The sequence below is a fragment of the Nicotiana tabacum genome, chromosome 19 (genome assembly GCF_000715075.1).
Source record: "Nicotiana tabacum cultivar K326 chromosome 19, ASM71507v2, whole genome shotgun sequence".
Taxonomy (NCBI): Eukaryota; Viridiplantae; Streptophyta; class Magnoliopsida; order Solanales; family Solanaceae; genus Nicotiana; species Nicotiana tabacum.
In genome coordinates this window covers 84,934,330-84,961,484 of record NC_134098.1, presented here as the reverse complement: position 1 = coordinate 84,961,484, position 27,155 = coordinate 84,934,330, and the positions used below count along the sequence as shown (strand labels likewise).

The 27,155-nt window shown below is 38.4% G+C and overlaps 3 protein-coding genes across 6 annotated transcripts; all 3 read right to left on the bottom strand.

Moving 5' to 3' along the window:
• Positions 1–1,099: 1,099 nt before the first annotated feature.
• On the bottom strand, positions 1,100–7,737 carry LOC107826514 (uncharacterized). 3 transcript variants are annotated; one of them, XM_075238118.1, is made up of 14 exons: positions 6,079–7,737; positions 5,674–5,811; positions 5,395–5,476; positions 4,695–4,771; positions 4,320–4,417; positions 3,430–3,538; positions 3,081–3,197; positions 2,912–2,997; positions 2,718–2,784; positions 2,249–2,327; positions 1,805–1,896; positions 1,551–1,694; positions 1,387–1,458; positions 1,100–1,284 (listed from the first exon to the last, which is right to left on the bottom strand). In XM_075238118.1, the coding sequence occupies exons 1-13, from the start codon at positions 6,307–6,309 to the stop codon at positions 1,423–1,425; spliced, it is 1,356 nt and encodes a 451-aa protein (XP_075094219.1). In that variant the 5' UTR covers positions 6,310–7,737; the 3' UTR covers positions 1,100–1,284; positions 1,387–1,422. The 3 variants fall into 3 exon arrangements, with proteins under 3 accessions (XP_075094219.1, XP_075094218.1, XP_075094220.1); XM_075238117.1 differs by having other exon boundaries at positions 1,100–1,458; positions 6,079–6,419; positions 7,234–7,737; XM_075238119.1 differs by lacking the exons at positions 3,430–3,538; positions 4,320–4,417 and having other exon boundaries at positions 1,100–1,458.
• A 139-nt stretch (positions 7,738–7,876) lies between these two features.
• LOC142173255 (SKP1-like protein 1A) lies at positions 7,877–10,016 on the bottom strand. The gene is made up of 2 exons (XM_075238120.1): positions 9,551–10,016; positions 7,877–8,221 (listed from the first exon to the last, which is right to left on the bottom strand). The coding sequence occupies exons 1-2, from the start codon at positions 9,845–9,847 to the stop codon at positions 8,048–8,050; spliced, it is 471 nt and encodes a 156-aa protein (XP_075094221.1). The 5' UTR covers positions 9,848–10,016; the 3' UTR covers positions 7,877–8,047.
• A 7,521-nt stretch (positions 10,017–17,537) lies between these two features.
• Positions 17,538–25,736, bottom strand: LOC142173253 (uncharacterized). Of its 2 annotated transcripts, XR_012702836.1 has the most exons (6): positions 25,358–25,736; positions 24,953–25,090; positions 24,674–24,755; positions 19,161–24,050; positions 18,767–18,838; positions 17,538–17,786 (listed from the first exon to the last, which is right to left on the bottom strand). XR_012702836.1 is itself a non-coding variant. In XM_075238115.1 (4 exons), exons 1-4 carry the CDS (start codon positions 25,586–25,588, stop codon positions 23,944–23,946), a joined length of 558 nt encoding a protein of 185 aa, XP_075094216.1. In that variant the 5' UTR covers positions 25,589–25,736; the 3' UTR covers positions 17,538–23,943. The 2 variants fall into 2 exon arrangements, 1 of the variants encoding a protein (XP_075094216.1); XM_075238115.1 differs by having other exon boundaries at positions 17,538–24,050.
• Between the last annotated feature and the right edge of the window lie 1,419 nt (positions 25,737–27,155).

Below are 27,155 nucleotides of genomic sequence, written 5' to 3'. Positions count from 1 at the left end.
AACATATTTTAAATATAAAAATGATTTATTATTTATTTGAAGTAATAACAAACAACTTCGTTTAACGAATGATAGTTTTTTATAGTCAATAAAAATTTTAAAAAAAAATTCAGAGATATTTGTGTTTAATATTAAAAAATTTAAAACTTTATCTATTAATATTATTTATTTGAAAGTATTAATTTGATGTGTCATTGTGCAAAATGTGGGTATTTTATTATTGGATTAATGAGTATGGGTTGGATGATAAATCAGTGAGCTTTAATTTTATAATTTTCATTAAAAATATTTCATTAAGCATGGTTAAGAACACAGACTTGAGATTTGTTCACGGTAATATTACTGACAAATTTAATAATGCTACTTATATATCTAGAAAATTAATGTTAAAAAAAATTAATGTATGAATATATTATAAAAATAATATCAAATTATTTTAATTATAAGTAAAATACCTGGGTAAAAGTATATTATATAGCATATAATATAGAAGGTATTATATAAATGAGATGATTTATAATGTCAAGGGCATAATAGACTTTTCAGATGAAAGATTTGTAAAATTTGGTCAAAGTGATTATTGTGACAACTAGAGCACGGTAAAATAATTTTTGTGTAACAAAAAAAAGAAAAATGACTTTTGGGTGATAAACATAAAGTTGAATGACTTTTACGTAACAAAAGAAAGAGAAATGATTTTTGAGCAATGAACACAAAGTTGAATGACCACCCATAAAATTTACTCGTTTTTTTTTTCTAAAGAACGATGAATAATTTTTACGCTGGCTAGAGTAATATATATACTGTAAGCCTAATGCTAAAATGATGAGAAATCCAACGACCATAAGATTTTCTAATGTATGATGAACTATAAGCACCAACGACCACACCTCAATCTCAAGCAAGTTGGAATCAGCTATATAAATTATTACTTTCCATTTCACTCCATTTAAGCGTGTTTTAGTCCAGTATTATAAACTTGTGCAGAGTTTCAATCAACATCTACACACAGGTAGAAGTACTGGCAGGGTTTCAATCAACATCTACACACAGGTAGAAGTATTGGATCCACCTCCCCACCTCACGGGAACCCATTAAATTTTGTCCAAACAGTATAAATATATTTGAAAAATTTACTAAATATCAATAAATGTGAACCCAGTTACAATTGAAAATTTACTTGAAGTCGTTGCAGGAACCCATAAACATTGAATCCTGGATCCGCCTCCGAGCCAGTATGGCCAAGAGGAGTCATACGTACAGGTGCCAATGCAGCCCTGATCCCTTCGTTTAGTTTTAGACAAAGTTGGGTATGTGTGAGTTGTGACCCTATTGTGCAGGGGAAGAGCAGCAAATAAAGAATGTAGTTAAGAGTAACAGCCTTACTTCTATACTATGCAGGAAACTCAAGAAGCTGGCATATCATTTGTGTACATATCGCGTGACAATCCAGCGAACCTATTCAAGAGAAGGCAGTAAAAAGAGGCAGGGATTATTTTCATGATTTGAGGCCAGAGACATTATTCTCATTGAAATTAGATGGACCTTACTATGTTATTGTGAGGATCCCTCCAATAGAATCCTTGAATCAAAATGACAGCTACATTTGATATTATGAGAATAAAGATACCAAGAGAATGCTTCCCCATCCACTCTAAAACGAACATCAAGCGCCTCCAACCACAGATATCAACCTAAATCATATAACATCAATTGAGTTAGAAAGTTGTTCAGTATGACCTAAATCATATGCGACTGGAAGTTGTTAATCCCAGAAAGAAAGAATTGTAGTCTCAAAACTCACCAATACATACAGTAAACAAAATGTAATTCCAGCAGCAGCTGAAGTTACCAGCAGATAACTAATGGTGTACAACGATTTGTTTAATGGCACACCTGAAAGGAAAACAAACGCCAACTTCACGTCACAATGACTAAAACCAATTTGTTAATTGATAATTTGATGTTCCATAGGAATTGTAATCACAACTGGAAACATGGATTAATCCGGGAAATCAGAATCTATACTTTAAATGGGACAACTGGAAAAATGTTTGTTTCTTGTAAGAAAAGTTACAATTATTCAACCTAGGGGCTTGTATGTTTTGGCTTTATTAATTTCCTTTAAGGGAAAATTAAAAAAGAAACTAGAGACTTTTTTTCATAAATGGCACCAAGGTTTTATAGTTTGTCCGTGTGAACGAAAGGGATTTGACTTAGTACCTGAAAGAAAGAAAGAAAGATATACCTGTCACAGCAAGGAAGAGACCAAGAAACAGAAGTGGAAATGAGAGTATGGACCAGTTGTATAGCCTTTCTTTATGATCCTGAACACAGTTAACAGAAAGACATCATTTGATCATACAATGAATAGAGTAATTTAACTGGCAATATAATTATGTGCATGTAAATATGCATCAATGAACATTAATAATTCTCTTCATTCAGAGTTTATACGGCTATTTGATATAGCTTACTTTTTTATTCTAAAATTCTACTACCACTAAAGAAATACATACTAATAATATGATAATGAAAACATAATTCTTGTAGCAGTTCTTTTAAAATATGTCAAACTAATATGGGAAAAAGTTCGTCAAGTAGTAGAAATTTTCAATTGTTGCAGACCTTTAAGGCATTTCCCTGACTTTGTTAAAAAGGACTTCTTCTTAGTTGCAACGCATCAATAAGACAACTAATAATACCACATAGGTCACCTGAAATTGAACAAGAATATGGCCATATTGGAGTCCAATAATGCAGGCAACAGCAGCTGTTACGGAACTGTGAAAAGATAATAGATGGAAAAAGATGTGTCATGGGCAAAGATGTGCACTTGTAAGAATGCCTAGATTGGCAAAGGTAGGATCACAGGAGAACCAAGAGAAATGTTTAAGGACAGAAATGCTACCCTAATATGCCTTCTGGTTCAAAAGGGGCGTGGCACCACGAAGGGAAACTCTGCGGAATTTTGTCATCATTGAATCCCTTGCATTCCTGTGAATCAATACAAGTTCGAAGGGACAAACTGTGAGATATAGACTGGCTAGTTTGAGAAGTTAAGCTCAGCAGACAGTTACCTTTAGATTTCTATAGACAGGTTTTGTATATAGGTGATCTACTCCAAGAATATATCGATCAATCAATCCAGCAGAATTACATGCAGGTCCAAGATCGCCTCTAACAGAACATTTTACCTGCCAATGGTATGCTATTTTATTGACTGAAAACAAACACATGTTACGATGCTTCTACAGTATAATTACGGGAGTTATTACATGCTTAGTGCCAATAATAAACAATGCAGTTATGACTGTTCACACTCATCCTTAAGCTTCTGTTGAATTTTTGCCATGTTGTTTGGAACTTGACCTTGTCTTCAGAATGCAGTAAAGACAAAGAGCAAAAGAAAAGAAAACAGTCGCTAACCTTGTAAATACTGAGCTCTATTGTCCGTGACACAGTAAATTCCCAATCAGGAACATACAGACCATACAACAACCAAGTATGTACAGCACACAGATAAAATGCAACACACCTATAAACAGAGGTTTTAAACGAAATCATTACATAACAACTAAACACAAAGCAATTACACAAGCATGCAAAAGGATACTCCTTCCTTCCGATAAACTTGATCTATTCCTCTTTTTGGTCCATCCTATAAATTTGATCAATTTCATAGAAAGAAATCTATTCACCTTCCAATAATTCAAACTTGATGTCATTTGACTTAGTAGCGACTAGTTATTCCACCTTTTCACTTTGGGTTTGTTTATCAGGACAGTGTGAGTATTTAAAACTATGAGAATGACTTTTGTCGGGGTAGTGGATAATTATTTGTCAATATGATTGCAGTTGGACTGGCAATAGTTGCAACTCTTAAAACTTCCAAAATTTCTTCTTGTTTGTCTATGTTATCAAACTATTAGTAGCTAATAAGGCCTAATGCAAATACTTAGGTGGAGGACTTGTGACATTCCACATGTTCAATGAAGTTCTCAGAAAGCATAGCGTTATGTTATTATGCTTCCACTGAGAAAAAGAATCAAACCACTTACAGTATACACATGAAATAGTCAAAGCTGTCAGTTTATATCACAGCAAACCATTCATCAAAACGAATTGAAATGCATTGAGAAGATTTGACAGTAATCTGGACTCCAGTTTTAAGTAGATCTAATAGTACCTTCAGAACACATACACACACACACAAAGTGCGCGATCAAGAAGTTCTCTGTATTGAAAAATATTATAACAACTGATGTTAGGTTTCCAATCAAAAATATCTATTATCATATTAGGCAAAGTCATCTTACCACTGCCAAATGTAATTACTGAAAATACTTCTTTTTATCCTTCGACGTGGAAGCCATATCTCGCACAAAGCTGCTGTGATATATCCAACAGCTATTCTCTTTATAACCAAAAATGGATTAGTATATATGATAACAAATATAACTTATAGAACAGGTAAGTGCATAGCTTGTTCCTTCTACCTATTCTACATTTCTACTGCCTGTAGCCTGTCGGCCAGAGATTACAGAGTTTTCAAACATGGTAAGACCAATCTCTACAAAATCTCACATACCGAGTTACGACTAGTATGTAAATGGCAACGCCAGGTAGTTGTAGCTTTCTAGTAATCTGATGGATAAATAACAAGTAAAACGCAAACTAGACTACTAGAGTACCTGCAGAATTCCCAGCCATCGCATTTTTTCAATGTCTACGCCATAGGTCAACCCCGTTATTCCATGCAAGTAACCTCCTGAAATAAAAATAACCATGAATTGATGATAAGGTCAAATGCATTAATGCAGGAAAATGAGGACAGATATAACGAAGGCAGAAGACTATACACAACTCATCAAAAAGAAAACAAGAAGATGCCACCAGACTGACAGAAAAACAAAGGATCCAGCAATTAGAATTTTAGCACAAATGTATAATAGAAACTAAGTTACTTGATAGTCTACATGCTAAAAAAATGTTTTTCTTCTGGTGGTGTCTTTACTTTCTAAGGCCTTCTAAGGCATCTCTTTGCTAAACAATGTCTACGTATCGAGCTCCACTTATCCGGTAAAATGCCAAACTGATACCTACTCTAATAGTCAAGTCCCTAGTAGCATTTTTAGATTCTCATGCGATCTAAAAATATGTCTACTGATGTTTTTCATTAATAACAGTCTAGTTTATTTCAGCCCTCTCTTGCTCATGCTGTTTGTTGTTGATCCTGAAAGGGTTTTGTTATAGGCAATTGCTCAATGCAATGCACAAACTCTTCCATAACGAAACACATTACAAGACTGTAGTTGCAGAAAGTTTTAAACAAGTTGAACTCACAAGTGGAAAATGATATTCAGTGCAGTTGATACAAGCTAGTAAGATTACCTTGAAGAAAAACACCGAGGAGGACAAGTTTCAATGTCCTTAACACAGCTTTCAAAGTGGCTCCTTTTCTGTCTAAAACTTTCTGCAATTTCGGAAATAGGAAAAGAGCTTAGTAAGTGTGAAGAGTGATGGTTGACTATACATAAAATGGTACATCACTTATCAAGTCTAACGGCTATGCATTCTAAGCCTTTTTTTAATAACGAAAACTATGCATTAAGCCTAAAGTAGAACAAGCAGATTATAGATATGTCTAATATGAAATGTGAGAGTAGATACCTTATATGCAATTGCAAGGGAAACTCCAGCAATAAAGAGGAAGAATGGCATCACAAAATCTGCCAAGTGTAAACCATTCCACGGGGAATGAGCAATACTTGGGAAAATAGAGCCGCCATAGTCCACAAGCATCATAAGCTGAAACCAGTGAACAAATTAATAGATATGGAGATCTCAGAGAATAGCTCTTTCACCAAAATGCACTCGAACCTTTAAGATTAAAATTTTTAAAAACAGAAAGAAAAACATGCAGAAGAAAGTATCAAATATTAAAATCGAGAAAGAAGTTAGATGATCTGTTGCATACTTAGCTTGACCATCTCACCTAAACTTTTGGACTGAGCATGCTTCAAGTAACTATTTTTTTCTAAATTCATTGAGAAAAAAGCAATGAAAAGCTTTTACCAAAACGCAGAGGCCACGAAAGACATCAAGAGAAGCAACCCGAGCAGGTTTAGCTTTCTTCTTCTTTGTTGCTGCTGCTGCTTCGCCTCCACTCTCCGTTTGTTCTATTTCCATGGCGCGATTCGGCAACAATGGATGATCTTCCGCCATTGTTGAGATAGCAAATACACAACAACAGAGTGAAGGAGCTGTGAAGATAAAGGGGAAGAATGAGAGGGAGAATAAAAGCATATACCGGAGTAATTAACGACCTGTCATCACACTTGGACCATTCACTACTCAATCGGTTATCCAATTTCCCGGGTTTTCTTTGTAGCTTTTAAACAACCACCTTTCGCTTTCTGTGAAAAATAAAAAGTATTATCAAAAACAATGCACAAAGTGTGAGTTTAAAAGGTTATTTTTTGTTCCTTCTTTTATAGTCCAAATGTTCTCTTACTTATATGGGCATTCTCATAAGAGATTAATACAACATCGGTATGTCATATCTTTGTAGAATTATTTTCTTGCCTTCTCTCTGGAGAATGGATCGGTCTTGAATTAAAATGAAATTTAAAAATGTTCGTTACTTGTCTATTTCACTTTGCGTCAAAATATAATTTAAAGCAAGATTAGTGCTTTTCTTGTAACTTGATTAAGGATTCAAGATTTTTCTTGTTTCTTGTAATGGTGGTGTTCGCGTATCCACCTAACATTTAGACTGATGGGAGATTCAATATACCTTTTTCATTTTCTGATAAGCTAATTGACAGAGGTTATGTAGTTTCAAATCTTTCTTTTATTTGTGTTAACACCTCAATCTAGTCACAGATTGCTCTATAGAATTGAGTCAAATTGGCCAGATAAAAGTGAAATGGAATAATAATGCTGAACATCATAGTTGCTCCTTTCACGTTTGTTTGTGCTTTTGTGAAGTGGAATAATAATGCTGAACCAAATCAGTCCTCTTCACAAATAATCCAAGAATATTTGATGATCCCAAACTTCCAAAAGTAACCACAATTCAATTCAAAAAGTTGGCTCTTAATCTGGTCAAACCAAAACACAGTTGATATGCACAGATTTACCAACTCTCCTTATTTTCCCATAAGGAGTTTGTTTACTCAATAATTTTCACAGGAAGAACAGAAGTTGCATCACTTTTAAATCTTATACCTGCAAAAGAACAATCACTTTGAACCATAAACTACATGCTGGGTGTTTGCCACTCCAAATAATCATGCCACCAAACACTTTATTGTGGCAACCTTAAAGATCAAAGAGTGGTATATCCTCTGCTTCTACTACCAAAGAAAACATTCATCAAGCATGTTACTTTTTTTTTCGAAATCATCCAACTTATAAAGTATTAAATAGCCACAATAATATCTCCCCAAGTAAACAATTAATTTCTCACCTATTGAAACTGGAGCTACAATGTCATACAAACAAGTAACCAACAACCACAGGTTCAATCAATCGTCTCATAGCTGTTTTTTGATCGAGGATCTATTTTCTAAGTCATATCCAACCCCACTAAATTAAACAAGTATGATTTGAGATCCTAAAATGCATACAACAATTGCACCTTCAAAATTCAAACTCAACAGAATCTTGGATAAACCAAACCATCCTCAAGCATATTTTACCACTTAAGGACCAAATGCCTCATGTTTCCGAGATAATAACCCACCAGCCAACGCACCACTTAAAACAATAACACTAAGAACAAACAACCAGCAATATATCAGTAAAGATGTAACAGATTTAACACGATTCAACAGCATTTCAATTTTGAAACTATCTAATACTCTAAAGGTAAACCAAGTAAATATATATAGCAAAAAGAGGTTAACTGTCTTGGTTGAACAACGAAGTTAAAAAGTACCAAACAAACAGCACGACATATATAATATAAGAGATTCTTAATAGCATCTACTAATATATTCAAATCTATCACCAGAATATAGAAAGTTAATAGACATCAGATTCACTCAAAGGCCCAGGCATTCTCCCTCCTAACTTCCTCCTCTTCCTCAGGTGTGAAGTCATTCTTGATGTTGAAGGTCTTGCGGATCTCCTCCGGAGTTTTCCCCTTGATCATGTCTGCCACAGTCTGACAAGTGAGATCAAGCAGACTCTTGATGTTCAAATAGTTAGCAGCCTGAAATTTACAACGGCAGTGCTTATTAAACCTCTGCAAAAAAGTTATCTAACTCAAAGAACAAATGCTAGGTAGATAATATAGAAGGTCCATGCACCGGCCAAAAGAAACAAGAAAAAAAACAAAGGATTCAAACGACCAACTTAGACGAATCAGGGCTCCAGACCAATTCATATGCAGCTCTTCCATCTCATTGTTTGAGAATTTAATTTAACTTGCATATCAAATAAGGAAATGTTAGTGAAAGTGGAAGAATAAGAAAAAAGGGCAGCCCGGTGCACTAAGCTACCGCTATGCGCTGGATCCGGGGAAGAGCCGAACCACAAGGATCTATTGTACGCAGCCTTACCCTGCATTTCTGCAAGAGGCCGTTTCCACGGCTTGAACCCGTGACCAGTTATTGCAAGGCTCCCCTTGCAAACTAACTTTGGAGGTGAAAGTGGAAGAATATATAAACTAATTGTTAAAAAAACTAGTCTGACAGTGTAAAAATCACATCAAACTTTAAGATTTGAATAGTTTGGATTAGGATTTTTAATAATTATCAAAGTGGTAAAGAAAAATGACGAGGGTCAAAAATATTGGGACGTAAAAAATATGACAGTACTAGATTAACACTAGATAACATGATACATAATCAGTCACTGAATGGGGTTCAAAATGCCCCGAATACATAACAATGGAAATAAGACGTACAGAAAAAGAAAGGATAATACACAAATAAGAACACACCTAAACTTTGTGGGAGACCTATGATTACCCCTGTACTTTTATGTACTGCTTTATAATGCCTAAACAGTTGATTAATTGTAGGTTCTGTTCAACACATGTAGTTGAGTAAATGTTTAAAATCAAAATGACCGAGTTCCTCCACAACTATTTCATACTCCCTCCATCCGAATTCGTTTGATGCATTTTGAATTTTGAGTCTCAAACAAACTATTCTTTGACCGTGATTTTTTCATATGCCTTTTAATTATTAATTATTGTGGCTTAGTATTTCTGATGTAGTTTCCAAATAGGTAAATTGTATTTCAAACAAACTATTCGAGGTCAAAATTGAAAAGTTCGACTATTAAAATCCGAAATGCATCCAATAAACTGGGACATAAGGAGTAGTAGTTAACCCATCAAATAACAGCAATAACCCAAGACAAGAACCAATAGAAGAATAAATTGTAAAGCAGCACATAAGCATATAGCAGATGAAAAAACCTAAACATAAAATCAGGCAAATAAAGTACCACCTAATAAATCAAATCAGGACAACAAAAGCAAGAAAAACAACTTATAGCAAAACACAATCATTACAAAAAAAAAATATTATACCAAGATAAGATCAAAGAGAGTAGCCTGATCAACTTTGACAAAGTCAGCATCAAAGCTTTTCAAATCATCCTCGGAGGCTTTATCATCAGTCTTAGCAACAGCATCGACGTGGCGCTTACAGTACTCAATAACCTTAGCCAAGATCTTGCTCGTAACATTAGGGAGAGGGATACTGGTATCAGCACAATCGTCTTCAATCATGTGTTTTATAGTCTGTGATTCCAACGCCACCGCCTCTTCCACCTCGAAAGTTTCGCCGTCGGAACTCTTCAACACAATCATCTTTGAAGTAGACATGGTTCGATTGAACAGAGCAAACAAAAACGCAAACCCTAGGTTTGTTAAACGAGAGAAACAAAGCAGACGGTAGAGACTAGAGAGAGAAAAAGTAGTGGAATTCTAATTAGCTTTGGGTCTATAACTTTATCTATATATAAGGCTAAAAAAATATTTACTCGCATGTATTGATTTAAAAGAAAATAACATTACGCCCGAATCAATATTGGTTAAGGGATATGTTTTGTTTTTTTTTAAATTAAGTTTTAAATGTTAAAAAAAATGATTTGGTACAACCGAACAACTAAAAATTTTTACACTAGATAGTTATTTGAATTCTTTTTCTAAAAGTTAGTTTTTTTGGTGGGGACACTAATTGTATGGGCTAAAAATTATCTTAGTTTAAGTTTAGACCATATTCGCATTAAGAGAGCCTTCAAGGGCTGCCACGTGTCACAGAATAACCTCGACAAAGGGTTGTTCAAAGTCGAAGTGATCTCACAAAAGATGAAGGACGGGATTGAGGAGTCAACATAGATCAAGGTCGAGGACGAGCACTCGTCTTAAACAAAGTAATAACGGCTAGTTGTAGGATAAGACTCTAAAGAGAATATTCCAGTGGATATTCTTTGTATCTGTACTATTAGGATTTTTTAGCACATATTCCCTGATAAATAGAAAGAGGCATAGTTATAGGGGACATTGAATACTCATTTGTAAGACACCACATTGACATTCTCTGAAATATTTTGCTTTACTGCATTCATACAAAAAATATCTTTTTCTTGAGATTCTTGTCTAACTTTTTTCCCACGATCCAAGAAGCATCCGAATATTCAAAGGCTCATCAATCATTCATCATTGTAAGAAAGAATACTAAAAAATCTCATCATTTTGGGTGACTCGCATGCTTTTATTTACTTAAATGTCATTTATTATTTTTTATTGTTATTTAATGCTACCTCCTTCATTTTTGGAAGTGCCATCATTTATTGCTACATAAATTATACCCGTACTATCTTCCCCCACAATCGGTTAACACATCTTTTGGACATTAATATTGACTAAGATTAACTTTGTTTTACTAGAAAATATAATTGTTTAAACTTAGATCTAAATTTTGGATCAAACGGGGGACGTGGGAATAAGGTATTCTTCTTCCATAAATATGAGGTTTTTCTCCAATCATATTCTCGAGAATTTAATTTTCTTTGTTCTTCTCTTTTTTCTTTGTTTACCTTCAAAATCGGATAACAATTGAATATATACGCGATTTTAAGGATACGTGATCGAACTTGATACAAAAATGAGAAATCAGATTCAAATTGAAATAAATGATAAAAACAAAAGTGCAAACCATGCAGGTTGAACAATCTTGGCCTTGAAAGTTGGTCACCCTCGAGTCAAAGATGCTACAATCGGTGCCGGAACAGAGTGATAAGATAATAATGACTAAAAATAATAGTTTATTGCTTTTGGATGCGTGTTACAATGTCCTTTACAAATAATCAGACCCTCTTTATATAGTAGAGGAGTCCTACTTTAGGTACAATTCTATATAAGGTAAAAAATCTCATGATTTGCTAATTAATCGATTTCATTGATACGTGCTGAGATTCCCGCCGTGATATCCGACCGGTTACGGATATTTCGGCCTTCCGTTATTTTGGTTCGATAATGTGTTCTCGAGCTAATTCGGAGTCGCAGACAGTTCCGGGGTTACGGACTCGATAATCTTGAAGACGCATGTTCTAACCTCGTGCCTAGGTTCGATAGAACCCCAAGGTCGATCTTTAATCCATTATGTTTCATCCCCGATCTATCATGCAATAGATAAGCTCGGTTTCTACCGTATACAGATAGTCCCCTCATTTTTCGGAAAGTAAACGACGAGAAACGATATGAGCCCTCGATCCTTGTCTCGATACTTTGCGCCAAAAATGACAAAATGAGCAAAACGTCTGGTCAGTCACTTCTAAATGGCATTAAATGTTCGTCAGTTGCTGGTCGGCCACTACAGATTTTGAACCGTCGTTTGCAAACTATAAATACTTCCTCCTTCATTCATTCAAACTTTACATCCAACCTTTTCCTACTCTTGTTCTTAAAGAACCTTTGCATTTTCTAGTATTTTCCCTAATTTCTTGAGAGCTTTGTAAGGGTTTCTCTTTTGTCTGAACTATTCAAGCGTACCCCTTTAACTCCTTCTTCTTCATCTTCATCAAAAAATGGCGAAGACTTCTAAGTCTGTTCCCCAAAAGGAAACTCCCTCTTCTTCGAAACCGACTGAGAATGTTTTGCTTGTTGTTACTAAGGAACCGACACCGGAACCCCTTCTAAAGATGTTCGTCCCTACGGGGTGTCCAACCAGAGCCGATTTCAAGGTTGAGAATACTTCCTCGGTACCGGGCCGGTGCGAACTGGTCTCGAGATACATATGTTCGGTTACCAACAGTGTTCTCGACAAGGTCAAGGAGGACTGTAACTGGGTCGGTAAGCACGTAGTGGTTCCTATGCCCGAGGAGGCGATCACTACCCACGTGGAGGATTTTCTGAGTGTTTACACTTATCCCTTCACGTTGGGCCCCATGGACCCGGTCATCATCGCTTTTTGTAAGAGGTACGAGGTGACTCTAGGTCAAATTCATTCCTCCATTTAGAGGATAGTCATTCTCCTCCGCTTCTTTGTAAACAATATCGAAGGGTTTATCTTCACCATCGATCACTTCATGCGTCTGTACAGTCTCCTACTCTATCGAGGGGGGCTAATAAAACTTGCCCGTCGGGCCAGTAAGGCCCCGTTCTCGAGCATCGACGAGGATCGGGACCGAGGTTGGTTGGGCCAATTCGTTCGCGTGAGGACCTCGGACTTAATCCCGGCCGATGACATGCCATTTCCTAATAAATAGAACATGAAGCGTAAGTATAACCTTGCCTTTAAGATTTTATTTATCATTTTTCTTTTGCCTTTCTTTTTACCGATTCTTTGTGATGCAACTATTGCTCGGATGCCGGATGCAGTTCCTCGACTCAAGGAGTGGGTTGAGGGCATCGTGTCATAAAATCCCTATTCCAAGCGCACGTGCAGTGAACTTTCGAAGGGCCGGTGGGAGGCCCGTGCTCACGGTGAGATTTCTCTACTTAGTGAATTAACACTTAGTTTTCTTAGATGCATTCGTTCTCACTTTTTCTTCCTTTGTAGGTCTTCCCAAAGATGTCGAAATGAGGGCCCCGTCTGGTAATGAAGACATCCTCCCTGAACCATCTATTCTAAGTAAGGATAAAGAGAAGAAAAGAAAAAGGGCTTCAAGTTCTCCGAACTCGGAGAAGAAAAAACCAAAAAGGAGGCTGACACGCAAATCCAAGGGAAGTGCCAATACCCGGGAGGTCCCATCAGATTCGTTCAGTCGACTGAAGAAGAATAAGAAGAAGCCTCCGACCTGATGACCCGCGTGAGAAGTAGTGTCGAGCTGCCTCAAATCGGGGTAGCCGGTGAGGAGGCAGTGGCCGAGGCCTCCGAAATAGAGAAGGATGAGGCCATTTTGCCCCGAGCTGGGGAGGTCGACAAGGAGACCACGACCGTTACTCCTTGGGCTGAGGGAAATGCCCCGAAGGATGCGCTCGGGATGATAGATCTTTCCGGGTCACCATCATTCACCGACTCCATGATAAACAAGGCCCAGATGCTGAAAAGACACCTAAATAAGGGCCCTCAAGGGGCGGCAGATTCCTTCAGCAACTTCTTCGATGGTTTAGATTCTACCGCCTCGGAGGATGTCACCGGGTTAGGAGACTTACCGATACCAAAGAAGGTGTCATCTTTGGGAGTCAGCGAATCTTCTTCGAGTCCGAGATTAGTAGACCGGTTCCAGCCCCGAGTGCAGATCCTGACCAGAAGCGGTCAATAATCATATTCATACCGGAGGATGCCCGTGTTCGCTCCGCCCCCATGTGGGTTGTCAGTTATCTTCGATGCCTGGTGACCGAAAAGGATCAGGCCGAAATGGACGAGGTGGAGGCCCCATGGCTTTTCAACAAAGCTTAAAAGGCATTGAATCGGGTAACTTTGAATACCTTTTTATTATGTACTTAGATTAAATTGCAAACAACCGTAACATCCTTCTTTGTGTTCGCAGGCCTCGGTGCTTCATCACGAAACTTTTCTCCGATATCAGGAAGAGTTAAACCAACACGAGGCCGAAACCCATGCGCCTATTGAGAAGAGGCATGCTTACAAGCTCCTTAGTGAGAAGCTCCAGTTCGAGCTAGAAGAGGCTTGGAAGGAGCATGTCGACCTAGTCGAGTAGGTAAGATGAGTATTTGAAGTTAGTGACGATGATTCAGATAGTGGCTAACAACCCGAACATGCAGGTTCAAAAGAAACTTGACCAGATCGAGCATCTCCAGGCGGATGTGGATACGGTGAAAGCTGAGGCCGAAGATTGGAAGAAAAACATAGATCGCCTGGCCTCGGAAAAGGAAACTGTCCGAGAACAACTGGCTTCGACTGAGGTCCAGCTTCGGGCTACAAAAGAAAAGGCCTTGGTACATGCCAAAAAGATCGAGGAGCTTCAGTTGCGATCTCCGACCAAGAAAATCTGGCCAAGAAACTTGAGGTGGCCAAGTCGGAGATTGATGTGGTTAAGGCAAAGGTAGATTAGAGGGTGGCTCAGGATCAAGTGAGAAACTTGGTGGAGCATATGAAGTGGCAATCCTGAAGGTAGGCCCTCGAGGGAGCTCGAGCTCAGGGTTTTGACCTGTTGGCCGAAATCGTGAATGCCAAGGTATCCGAAGCCAAGGCCAGGAAGCTGGCTTATCCCGAGGAGGAGGATTTCGAGGGATCTAAAGATTCGGACGAGCTCAAAGATAGCGGAGACCTTAAGGTGATGACGCGGCCCCCGGTGAAGACTAGGCCACTTAGGATCTTTTTAACATTTTTTTGTCTTTTGTTTTTTTATGTCGTTTTGGTCGTTGTAAAATTTTATCTCGGGGCCATTCGGCCCTTGTAAAAAGAAATTTTCTGATTATGAATGTAAGGCCTTTTCCCTTCAACAGCTTTCAAATTTTCTCTTTGCCTTGTTTATTTTGCAAAGATTTAAATGCCTTGGCATGAAACAGTTGGTTTTGTTTAGAGACTCGAAGAAACCTTGCCTTCAAGTATTTCGTTTTAAGGCATCGTGGGGCTTCGGTGTGACCGGAAGTTTTCTTTCCCAAAGTTCTTAGACATTTTTCTTTTTTTTAAAATCATAGTCTGTCGAGGGTAGCCTTTGGAACCGGTTAAGAAATTTCAAGGCCTTATTGTTTTTGTTACGGGCTTCGAACGTCTCCGAGCCGTGTTTATGTGGTTGTAGCCTTTATAGTTCGAGTGTGTAATGACCCGACTGGTTGTTTTGAGTAATTACGTCCAATTCGGTAGTTTGAGGTCACGAGTAGCTTCACACAGTGTATTATGACTTACGTGCATCATCGGTTCGGGATTTTGAGAAGTTCGGAAAGGATTTTTTTTAGAGTGACTCTCATTTGAGAAGCTCGAAGTTTCAAGAATTGACTAAGGTTTGACTTTTGAGTACTCGACCTCGTATTGGAGTTTTGGTAGTTCTGATAGGCTCGAGTGGTGATTTTGGACTTAAGCGTGCGTCCGAATTTGGATTTGGAGGTCCGTGGGGTAATTTGAAACATTTTGGCTAAAATTAGAAAATTAAAATTTTGGAAGATTGAGAGGTTTGACCGAGGGTTGACTTTGGTGATATTGGGGTCGGAATGCGATTCCGAGAGTTGAAACAGCTCCGTTATGTCATTTGGGACTTGATTGCAAAATTTGGTGTCATTTGGAGTTGATGTGATATGGTTCGGACACTTGGTTGCGATTCTAGAAGTTCTTGAAGTTCATGGTAATTTTCATGTGTTTTGGCATCCGATTCGTGATTCTAGAGGTTATTTTGGTGTTCTGATCGTGCGAGCGAGTTCGTGTTATATTTTTAGAATTGTGTGGATGTTTGGTAAAGAGCCCCGAGGGCTCGGATGAGTTTCGTACGCGTTTCAGAGTGTTGGAAGAAGGTTCAGCTGTGATGGTGTCTCTGTTCTCGCATTTGCGAGGTTTTCATCGCATTTGCGATGTCCGCATTTGCGAGATTATTTTTGCTTTTGCGGCGATGGGCTGGGGAAAGGGAGTTCGCAATTACGAACTATTTCATCGCATTTACGATTAGGCAGCTTCACATTTGCGACACAAACTGTCGCTTTTGCGAAAACTCTGAGCTCGCATTTGCGAGTCTTGTGTCGCATTTGCGACCTTGGCAGAGCTGGTCAGCCTTCGCTTTTGCGACGCTTTTGTCGCATTTGCGAGCATCGCAATTGCGATCCGGATGTCGCAAATGCGACATCTGAGGCTGGGATTAAGACTTCCATTTCGGGGCTTAACTTCATTTTATCATATTTTGAACCCTAGGTCCGAGAGTGGGCGATTTTGAGAGAGGATTTTCATATCAAATCATTTGGGTAAGTGCCTCTAATCAATTTTCAATTATATTTTGTGATTATACCTCAGATTTAACATCAAATTCATGAGAATCTAAAGGAAAATTTGGGAAAAATTGTAAAATCTTTCAAAAATAAAAAATGATGATTTGAGAGACAAATTGATATCGGAACTTGATAATTTTGGTATAGTTGAACTCGTATCGGAATGGGTGTTCGATTTTTTTAAATTTTATCGAGTTCCGAGGTGCGGGCCTGGGGGGGTGACTTTTTGCAAATTGTATAAAGATCATAGCTTTGTTAATTGAAATTATTTTCTCTTGCACTGTTTGATGTATTTAAGTTGTCTTTAGCTAGATTGAGCCGAGCGGTGGTGAATTGGTAAAGGAAAAGCTAAATTGAGTATTGAGTTGGCCGAATTGAGGTAAGTGTCTTGTCTAACTTTGTGTGGGGGAACCTACCCCTTAGGAATTGAGTCGATTGTGCTATCTTGTTATTTGGAAGTCGTGTACGCAAGGTGACGAGTGGGTACACAGTCTATATGTGGCATTGACCGGTTTAGATTGTCTAGTATCTTCTCATTCCTTTGATTAAATTATCATAACATGTGGTATCTCGTTGTTAGGCTACTCTTACATGCTCTATATGATGTTGTTAGCACTTATTTACCTCTTGCTCGTTATTTGGACCTTATATGCCTTGGTTGAAGTTATTGCCTTCCTTATTGTCTTGTTACCTCTTAATTGTTGAGTTCCTTTATGAATCTGTGCATATCTGCTACATATCCAAATTGTTATAATTACATGCTTAATTATCACGTGCCTTACACGTCTTGTCATTTTTGTAGAGGTTGTTGTATTCCTTTGATTTTTACGTGGTTCCTTTGTTACCGTGTACTCATACCCTTGGTTGTAGAAAATCCTTGTAAATTGAGTTATTGAATTGTTGTTGTTGATTTAAATTATTATACGGGGGATCGGGTTGTACGCTGCAACATGTGAAATAAGGGAGATGGTAAAATAAGGGAGGATGTTTATATTGTGACATTGTGATTGTACGGTGGGATCGGATTTGTCACGACCCAAAATCCATTAAAGGTCGTGATGGTGCCGGGCACCGCTGTCAGGCAAGCCAACAATAAATACTCAATTTGGTTCTCGTTTTTAATATTTTTGAAATCATATTTTTCCTTCAATTAAATAATAAGAGATAGAATTTACAAGATAACTAATAATGTTTTCAACAAATTTCAATACGGGACAACCCATAATCACCCCAAAATCCGATGTCACAAGTACATGAGCATCAACCAGGAAGTAAAATGAAATACAACATTTGTCCGGAATATAAATTTGGACAGGAAAAATAAAAATACTCTAAAAGAGACTCTGCTGGTTGAGGATCGTAGTAGAGAGTGCAGCTCACCTAAGCCCCGGCAATAACCGCGCCTCTGCGCCTACCAGGCCTCTAGACATATAAATACCTGCACAAAAAAAATTATGCAGCAAGTGTAGTATGAGTACGTAAATCAACGCGTACCTAGTAAGTATTCCGCCTAACCTCGAAGAAGTAGTGACGAGGGGTCGACTCAGACACTTACTATGGGCTATAATTAATATACTAATGATATAATTAAGCATGGATCACGTATAACGACTATAAGCCCAATATCATGAAATAAGTAAACAATTCTTTTGTTAATAAGAAATTTCTCCAAATTCAATTTCATCATTTAACGATTTATATCTCAGGCCAATGAAGTAGTATCAATTATTATAATTTCCAAAGCAATTAATACAATCATGCGCAAGTCATGCCAAGGTCTTACGGCTAGATCCAACTTATAAATGTAAAATGTGCACTGCCGAGGGTCGAACGGCACGAACCATAGATGCATCTATTACCCCGCTCGCGGATCATACATGCGACGCGGTCAAATATAAATTTATCAATAAATCATGCATCTATTACCCCGCTCGCGGATCATACATGCGACACGGTCAAATATAAATTATCAGTAAGTCATAATCCTTTTCTTGATTCTTTTCAAAATAAAGACAATTCGACTTGAAGCTTTTACTCTGCTCGCGGATCATACATGCGACGCGGTCAAATATAAATTTATTAAGTTATTATAATATTCCTAAATTTCTTTTCGAAAATACGAAATCCAAATGAAAACTTTTTGAAAACTTAATTTCCTCAATTTAAATTCTTCTCAAGACAATTAATACGCAAACCTAAATCTTGCTTCTTTTCAAGGCAAATAGTAACCACAAATCAAATAACAATATCAACAAGGCACGATGTAAACCTAAAACTACCCGGACATAGGCATAGCTAGTAGCTATGTACGGACTCTCGTCACTTCGTGCGTACGTAGCCCTCACAAGTAGAAGCACATATTTAATCAATTCACCTATGGGGCTAATTTCCTCTTACAAGGTTAGACATGAGACTTACCTCGCTCCGCAATTCCATAACCGGCTCCAAAGCCGCTCCAACAACTCAAATTGATGCCCCGTCGCTCCAAAACTAGTCAAATAAGATATAACCCAATCAAAATATGCTCTAATACTCATAATTAATCAATTTATAATAATTTTCAACTCCGCTCGAAAAGTCGATTAAAGCACCCTCGGGCCCACATGCCCGGATTTCGAAGGTAAACTTTACCCATAATCCCATGAACTCAAATATATAATTTATTTCCAATTAAATGCCCAAATTCGTGGTCAAAATCCAAAAATATCAAATTTTAGGTTTTCTACCAAAACCCCACAATTTCTACTAATTTTCATGCTTAAATCCTCATACAATCCATGTATTTAACTTATAATAAGTGGGAATCACTTACCATGGGTTGCTTGATGAAAATCTCCCTTTGGAGCTCTCCAATATCGCCCCAACCAAGTGAGAAATGATAGAAGAAGAGCTAAATCTCGCTCTTAAAACCATTCTGCCCAGCGCCATTTCCGCACATGCGGATTCGCAGGTGTGAGACCCCTTCCGCTTCTGCGCCTTCTTTCGCTCTTGCGCTCAACCCTTCACTTCTGCGCTTGCGTAGATGCGGCCAAAACTCTGCACTTGCGGTCCTTCATCTGGGCGACCTGCTCCGCTTCTGCGGCTCCTATGTCGCTTCTGCGCCCTCCGCACCTGCGGCCGAAACCTCGCAGGTGCGGTTACACCAGATGACAGTAGCCCTCAGCCCTTCTTCCAAGTCCCAACTCGATCCATTTACTATCTGGATTCTACCCGAGGCCCTCGGGACCTCAACCAATTATACCAACACATCCCAAAACACATTACGAACTCAGTCGAGCCTTCAAATCACATCAAACAATATCGAAACTATGAATCACCCTCCAATTCAAACCTAATGAACTTTGAAGCTTCAAACTTCTACCTTCGATGCCGAAACCTATCAAATCACGTCCGATTGACCTCAACTTTTGCATACAAGTCATAATTGACATTACGGACCTACTCCAACAACCGAAATCAGAATCCGACCCCGATATCAAAAAGTCACTCCCGATCAAACTCTCCAAAAAAAACTTCAAATTTCTAACTTTCGCCAAATGACGCCGAAATGACGTACGGACCTCCAAATCCACTTCCGGACGCGCTCCCAATACCAGAATTACCATACGGGGCTATTTCCAGACTCAGAATCCCAAACGGACATCGATAGCATTGAAATACAGTCCAACCCAAATTTACGAAATCCTTCCAAAATGCCAACTTCCACAATAGGCGCCGAAATGCTCCCGGGCCATCCAAAACCTGATCCGGATATACGTCCAAGTACAAAATCATCATACGAACCTGTTGGAACCTTCCAGTCCCGATTCTGAGGTCATGTACTCAAAAAATCAAACCTTAGTAAATTCTTCCAACTTAAGGCTTGCTCCTTCAGCGTGTTGAGTTATACATGTGATTTGTGGCGGTACGTGCGAGGCTTGACGACCGCCGTAATTTATTTTATTTGGGGGCATTCGAGTATTATGGCCTGCTATGTGTAGATGAAACCTGGAAGAATTATGATGGTTTAGACCACTGCTCGAGGTTTGTATTTTGCTGCGGTTTGAGAATTTAGTTACGTGTTGCATTGGTTCTTATGGAATGTGCTAAGTAGAAGGTTTCTATATGATGAAATATGTACCCTATTGGTGGTTCGGGAGTTATTATGAAATTTGTGTACTCTTGCGTACTGGTATGTTAGGTGCAGTGAACGACATGGGAATTGGAGGTTGAGGATCAAGGTTGCAGTTGAGGTCGACAAGAATGTCAAGGGCTCGGATGAGCATGGAATAATTCAAATGTTTAGAGTAAGCTAGTATTGTTTTTAACGTCACCTGAGATCGGTGTCCTGTGTAAGAGGCTCTGTGTACTGAGTTGCGGATTCTTGATTTTCATTACAGCATTAGAGTGGCCGGCAGTATGGAGGTGCATATTTGTTACCTGGTGTGAAAGGTCGTGGGGGTGTATCCTACGGGAAGATTGTATAAGTGTGACATGTAGTCACTGGATTGATTAAAGATTTAAAACCAAGTATGAAGATTGTGGTACTATCGCTAATGTGAAAATTTATGTTTGAAGGGAGCTCGGTTCGTTTGATTGTGGACTGTGGAAGTTTGTTCCGGATTTGACGACTGTTCTTATGTGTAGTGAATAGGTCAGTGTGGGTCCTTGAGAGGCTATTTAGCCAAGCATGGTATGATCAGAATCGGTTTGAGGTCCGTGGATGGATCTAAATATGAAGGTGGGCTCTATATCATGCCGGATGTGCTCATCTCAGCATAGCGTTGTTTTCGGAAGGCTCTTCGGGCCTTGGATGTTATTTCTGTCGTCAACTATTCCGTGTAATCTATATTATACCAGGTGGTTTGATAATTCACACTCGTATTAAGATCCCGTATAGTTCGTGGTATTATGTGAGCAGGATGGCTCTCGAGATGCAGATCATATATCGTATCTTAGTCGTGCTTGAGTTTGATAGCGTATGATGCTACCCGTCTCCCCAGGATTTGTATTATGTGCTTGGCATGCTTATGGTTGATATTCGGGCAATTCGTGAGTATAAGCGTTACGGCTCGATGTGTGTTTTCCTTAGATTATTATGTGTGGATCGGGTGGTACGCCGCCACGGAGATATTGATTGGATCGGGTGGTACGCCGCCACGGGTATCATGGTTGGATCGGGTTGCACGCTGCAACGGTATCATGTGTGGATCGGGTTGCACGCCACAATAATGTGTTATTGAGTACAGTTTCCCGCATCTATTATTGCGTGTTTTGCTTCTCATTTCCTAAGGAAATTTCATAACATCCTTTCGGTTGTTTAATTAGCTACGTGAGTTGAGTAACTCTTTCCATAGTTCATTTTCCTTATGTACCATATTCGAGTTTATGGATTTTGGCAGATGGTGGTATCATATGAGACCTTTGGTAGTGTTTGTGGTGACTTATTGCCGGAACGACTTGTACTGGGTGAGACGAGAATTTGGGACCTCGGGTCAGTGCGATCAGATTTATATGAAGCATACTAAAGAGTAAATATTGTTATTCAGTCCAAAATGAGGTCATGGTTCTTATCGTGAGGAGAGACTCCATAAATTGTAATTCGGCAGGTGGCTATGAGTTTTACACATCCTCTCTGTCGTGGAAGTATTGCGAGAGTTTAAGCAAGGCTTAATTGGTCATGAGGTACACTACGGGCTTCGGCCAGTGAAAATTTTAGCTGATATGCTTTGGAAAGATTGCCTTGGGCAAGTGAGTTACATGGTGCATGGTAACAATTAAGTGAGAGTATACAATCATGTATTGGTACGTCATGTGGTGATTGAAACGGTGTTTGTATGTTGGAAGCATGCCTAGTAGAGAATTTCGGACGTTGGAATTTAGCCCTAATGCTTATTTGCCTAAATAAAGGGGAGAATCTTCAGATCTGCTCGAGTTAATGTGCTCAGCTAGGTTGTGGTAGCACGGGCAGATGCACGGGGTGTAAAACATTGATCTAAGACAACTCCAGAATAGTTCTTAGTACGTTCGAGGACGAACGTATATTTAAGTGGGAGAGAATGTAACGACCTGACCGGTCGTTTTGAGCCCTAGCGCGTCACTCAGCAGTTTGAGGCCTCGGGTAGCTTCATAACCGAACCCGAATTCTCCTAATTTACTTTGGATCTTCCTTAGAAATAACAATGACTCCTTTATCAATATAACAAACTCAATCTGCACTCGTCCTGAGTGACCCCATTTCACGAGATCACATTATCCCCAAAACCCACGAACCATCTCATACTATCCTTGTGTGCATATTCGCATATTCAACGGGTACACCCATTCTGAAAACCCCTCTGTGAACCCGAAGTTATTTTCTTCCATTCCTCAAATCCTTTGCTCAAATTACCGCTGATGTTCTCTTCCCTTAGTCATGGTGACCCATCAATACTGATAACCAGAAACCGCACTAGTTGACAATTACACAGTCTAATCGTAGACAGTGGGGCTCTTCCACTTAGCCTGAAGATACCATTGCATAACCCTGGAACCCACCAAGATTCCTTATCTCCTATTGACATGATTTTGCATAATCAACCCGCCAAATTTCCTCGAAATACTTATGTTAAACATTTCATGAATATTCTGAATCACTAGCCATATTCACATATTCGACCTCTTACTGGATAACCAGTAAAATTCTTCGTAGAAGATTCATCAATACCACACAACCGCTAACCTGCTCACTGGAGATATCCCATATGTGGAAATTCCAGGACGACATCCTCCAACAACGCTGCACCGAGTACAATTACCACGAAGCCAACAAACCATCCTGAGCCCGTGCTCATTCACCAGCCATACAAGCCCGTTCACTCCCCATTGGCATCAACTAAATATGCGGCAATACATTCCAATCCAAAGTCATATTGTATCCTTTTTCATATTAAGCTACCCCTTCCCGTCACACCCAATCTTCCTCAATATAGCAGCCAATATTCCAAATTAAGCCCGTAGACCTAGTCACTGTCCAACATGAATACCAATCACTCCAAACCTTCCCAAAGGCGTATAGCTATCCTACTACAGAACCCATCTGATACTCCGTCACTCTCCCACTTTGGTCAAACCCTCTCCTTTAAGCAACTACTCGACTCATGTTTCTCACACTTGGCCTTCTAGAAGTTTAACCATCGCGAGACACCTCCCACATGTCCTTCCTCATCCTTCGCTACCCAATTGTTGCCTTAAATCAATATCTATCTCTGTAGCACTTGAACCAATAGATCGCCACTAACTTTAAACCTCCCAGAGATCATCTTCCTTGAGCCCTCAACACCCGGGATACCGATTCAATCCTAAACCACCGCACACTGCGATCTCTGACAGCCGCTTCCCCGGCACTATTTCACAATACCCTGCCCTGAAGACCATAACACCGGCGAACTTAACACATTCAATCAAGGGCGACGACACCAAATTATTGATAAAAATTTTACCACGCTCGAAAATACCAAATCTCGTTATTCCATCAACCCAAATCTAAACATTCCTAGTCCGATTGCCTTTCCTTCGTCGGAAATAAAATACTGGATCTCTGAATCATGCACTGAGTAAACCTCCTTCCAAGTCATTTACTGCTTCGACGCATAGACAAGCCTTCTTCCATTACACAAACACAGTGCGATAGCAACGCACGAATCGTCATAGGTCAACCCCGTTATTCCATGCAAGTAACCTCCTGAAATAAAAATAACCATGAATTGATGATAAGGTCAAATGCATTAATGCAGGAAAATGAGGACAGATATAACGAAGGCAGAAGACTATACACAACTCATCAAAAAGAAAACAAGAAGATGCCACCAGACTGACAGAAAAACAAAGGATCCAGCAATTAGAATTTTAGCACAAATGTATAATAGAAACTAAGTTACTTGATAGTCTACATGCTAAAAAAATGTTTTTCTTCTGGTGGTGTCTTTACTTTCTAAGGCCTTCTAAGGCATCTCTTTGCTAAACAATGTCTACGTATCGAGCTCCACTTATCCGGTAAAATGCCAAACTGATACCTACTCTAATAGTCAAGTCCCTAGTAGCATTTTTAGATTCTCATGCGATCTAAAAATATGTCTACTGATGTTTTTCATTAATAACAGTCTAGTTTATTTCAGCCCTCTCTTGCTCATGCTGTTTGTTGTTGATCCTGAAAGGGTTTTGTTATAGGCAATTGCTCAATGCAATGCACAAACTCTTCCATAACGAAACACATTACAAGACTGTAGTTGCAGAAAGTTTTAAACAAGTTGAACTCACAAGTGGAAAATGATATTCAGTGCAGTTGATACAAGCTAGTAAGATTACCTTGAAGAAAAACACCGAGGAGGACAAGTTTCAATGTCCTTAACACAGCTTTCAAAGTGGCTCCTTTTCTGTCTAAAACTTTCTGCAATTTCGGAAATAGGAAAAGAGCTTAGTAAGTGTGAAGAGTGATGGTTGACTATACATAAAATGGTACATCACTTATCAAGTCTAACGGCTATGCATTCTAAGCCTTTTTTTAATAACGAAAACTATGCATTAAGCCTAAAGTAGAACAAGCAGATTATAGATATGTCTAATATGAAATGTGAGAGTAGATACCTTATATGCAATTGCAAGGGAAACTCCAGCAATAAAGAGGAAGAATGGCATCACAAAATCTGCCAAGTGTAAACCATTCCACGGGGAATGAGCAATACTTGGGAAAATAGAGCCGCCATAGTCCACAAGCATCATAAGCTGAAACCAGTGAACAAATTAATAGATATGGAGATCTCAGAGAATAGCTCTTTCACCAAAATGCACTCGAACCTTTAAGATTAAAATTTTTAAAAACAGAAAGAAAAACATGCAGAAGAAAGTATCAAATATTAAAATCGAGAAAGAAGTTAGATGATCTGTTGCATACTTAGCTTGACCATCTCACCTAAACTTTTGGACTGAGCATGCTTCAAGTAACTATTTTTTTCTAAATTCATTGAGAAAAAAGCAATGAAAAGCTTTTACCAAAACGCAGAGGCCACGAAAGACATCAAGAGAAGCAACCCGAGCAGGTTTAGCTTTCTTCTTCTTTGTTGCTGCTGCTGCTTCGCCTCCACTCTCCGTTTGTTCTATTTCCATGGCGCGATTCGGCAACAATGGATGATCTTCCGCCATTGTTGAGATAGCAAATACACAACAACAGAGTGAAGGAGCTGTGAAGATAAAGGGGAAGAATGAGAGGGAGAATAAAAGCATATACCGGAGTAATTAACGACCTGTCATCACACTTGGACCATTCACTACTCAATCGGTTATCCAATTTCCCGGGTTTTCTTTGTAGCTTTTAAACAACCACCTTTCGCTTTCTGTGAAAAATAAAAAGTATTATCAAAAACAATGCACAAAGTGTGAGTTTAAAAGGTTATTTTTTGTTCCTTCTTTTATAGTCCAAATGTTCTCTTACTTATATGGGCATTCTCATAAGAGATTAATACAACATCGGTATGTCATATCTTTGTAGAATTATTTTCTTGCCTTCTCTCTGGAGAATGGATCGGTCTTGAATTAAAATGAAATTTAAAAATGTTCGTTACTTGTCTATTTCACTTTGCGTCAAAATATAATTTAAAGCAAGATTAGTGCTTTTCTTGTAACTTGATTAAGGATTCAAGATTTTTCTTGTTTCTTGTAATGGTGGTGTTCGCGTATCCACCTAACATTTAGACTGATGGGAGATTCAATATACCTTTTTCATTTTCTGATAAGCTAATTGACAGAGGTTATGTAGTTTCAAATCTTTCTTTTATTTGTGTTAACACCTCAATCTAGTCACAGATTGCTCTATAGAATTGAGTCAAATTGGCCAGATAAAAGTGAAATGGAATAATAATGCTGAACATCATAGTTGCTCCTTTCACGTTTGTTTGTGCTTTTGTGAAGTGGAATAATAATGCTGAACCAAATCAGTCCTCTTCACAAATAATCCAAGAATATTTGATGATCCCAAACTTCCAAAAGTAACCACAATTCAATTCAAAAAGTTGGCTCTTAATCTGGTCAAACCAAAACACAGTTGATATGCACAGATTTACCAACTCTCCTTATTTTCCCATAAGGAGTTTGTTTACTCAATAATTTTCACAGGAAGAACAGAAGTTGCATCACTTTTAAATCTTATACCTGCAAAAGAACAATCACTTTGAACCATAAACTACATGCTGGGTGTTTGCCACTCCAAATAATCATGCCACCAAACACTTTATTGTGGCAACCTTAAAGATCAAAGAGTGGTATATCCTCTGCTTCTACTACCAAAGAAAACATTCATCAAGCATGTTACTTTTTTTTTCGAAATCATCCAACTTATAAAGTATTAAATAGCCACAATAATATCTCCCCAAGTAAACAATTAATTTCTCACCTATTGAAACTGGAGCTACAATGTCATACAAACAAGTAACCAACAACCACAGGTTCAATCAATCGTCTCATAGCTGTTTTTTGATCGAGGATCTATTTTCTAAGTCATATCCAACCCCACTAAATTAAACAAGTATGATTTGAGATCCTAAAATGCATACAACAATTGCACCTTCAAAATTCAAACTCAACAGAATCTTGGATAAACCAAACCATCCTCAAGCATATTTTACCACTTAAGGACCAAATGCCTCATGTTTCCGAGATAATAACCCACCAGCCAACGCACCACTTAAAACAATAACACTAAGAACAAACAACCAGCAATATATCAGTAAAGATGTAACAGATTTAACACGATTCAACAGCATTTCAATTTTGAAACTATCTAATACTCTAAAGG

Excerpts from the sequence above, each read along its gene's own strand:
- LOC107826514 (XM_075238118.1), bottom strand. The coding sequence starts at position 6,309 with ATGCTTTTATTCTCCCTCTCATTCTTCCCCTTTATCTTCACAGCTCCT. Across the intron at positions 5,477-5,673 it reads CCCTTGCAATTGCATATAAG|AAAGTTTTAGACAGAAAAGG; the intron begins GTATCTACTCTC and ends CCGAAATTGCAG. Across the intron at positions 2,328-2,717 it reads ATATTCTTGTTCAATTTCAG|GATCATAAAGAAAGGCTATA; the intron begins GTGACCTATGTG and ends AACTGTGTTCAG.
- LOC142173255 (XM_075238120.1), bottom strand. The coding sequence starts at position 9,847 with ATGTCTACTTCAAAGATGATTGTGTTGAAGAGTTCCGACGGCGAAACT. Across the intron at positions 8,222-9,550 it reads CTCTCTTTGATCTTATCTTG|GCTGCTAACTATTTGAACAT; the intron begins GTATAATATTTT and ends TGTAAATTTCAG.
- LOC142173253 (XM_075238115.1), bottom strand. The coding sequence starts at position 25,588 with ATGCTTTTATTCTCCCTCTCATTCTTCCCCTTTATCTTCACAGCTCCT. Across the intron at positions 25,091-25,357 it reads TTCGTGGCCTCTGCGTTTTG|CTTATGATGCTTGTGGACTA; the intron begins GTAAAAGCTTTT and ends CACTGGTTTCAG. Across the intron at positions 24,756-24,952 it reads CCCTTGCAATTGCATATAAG|AAAGTTTTAGACAGAAAAGG; the intron begins GTATCTACTCTC and ends CCGAAATTGCAG.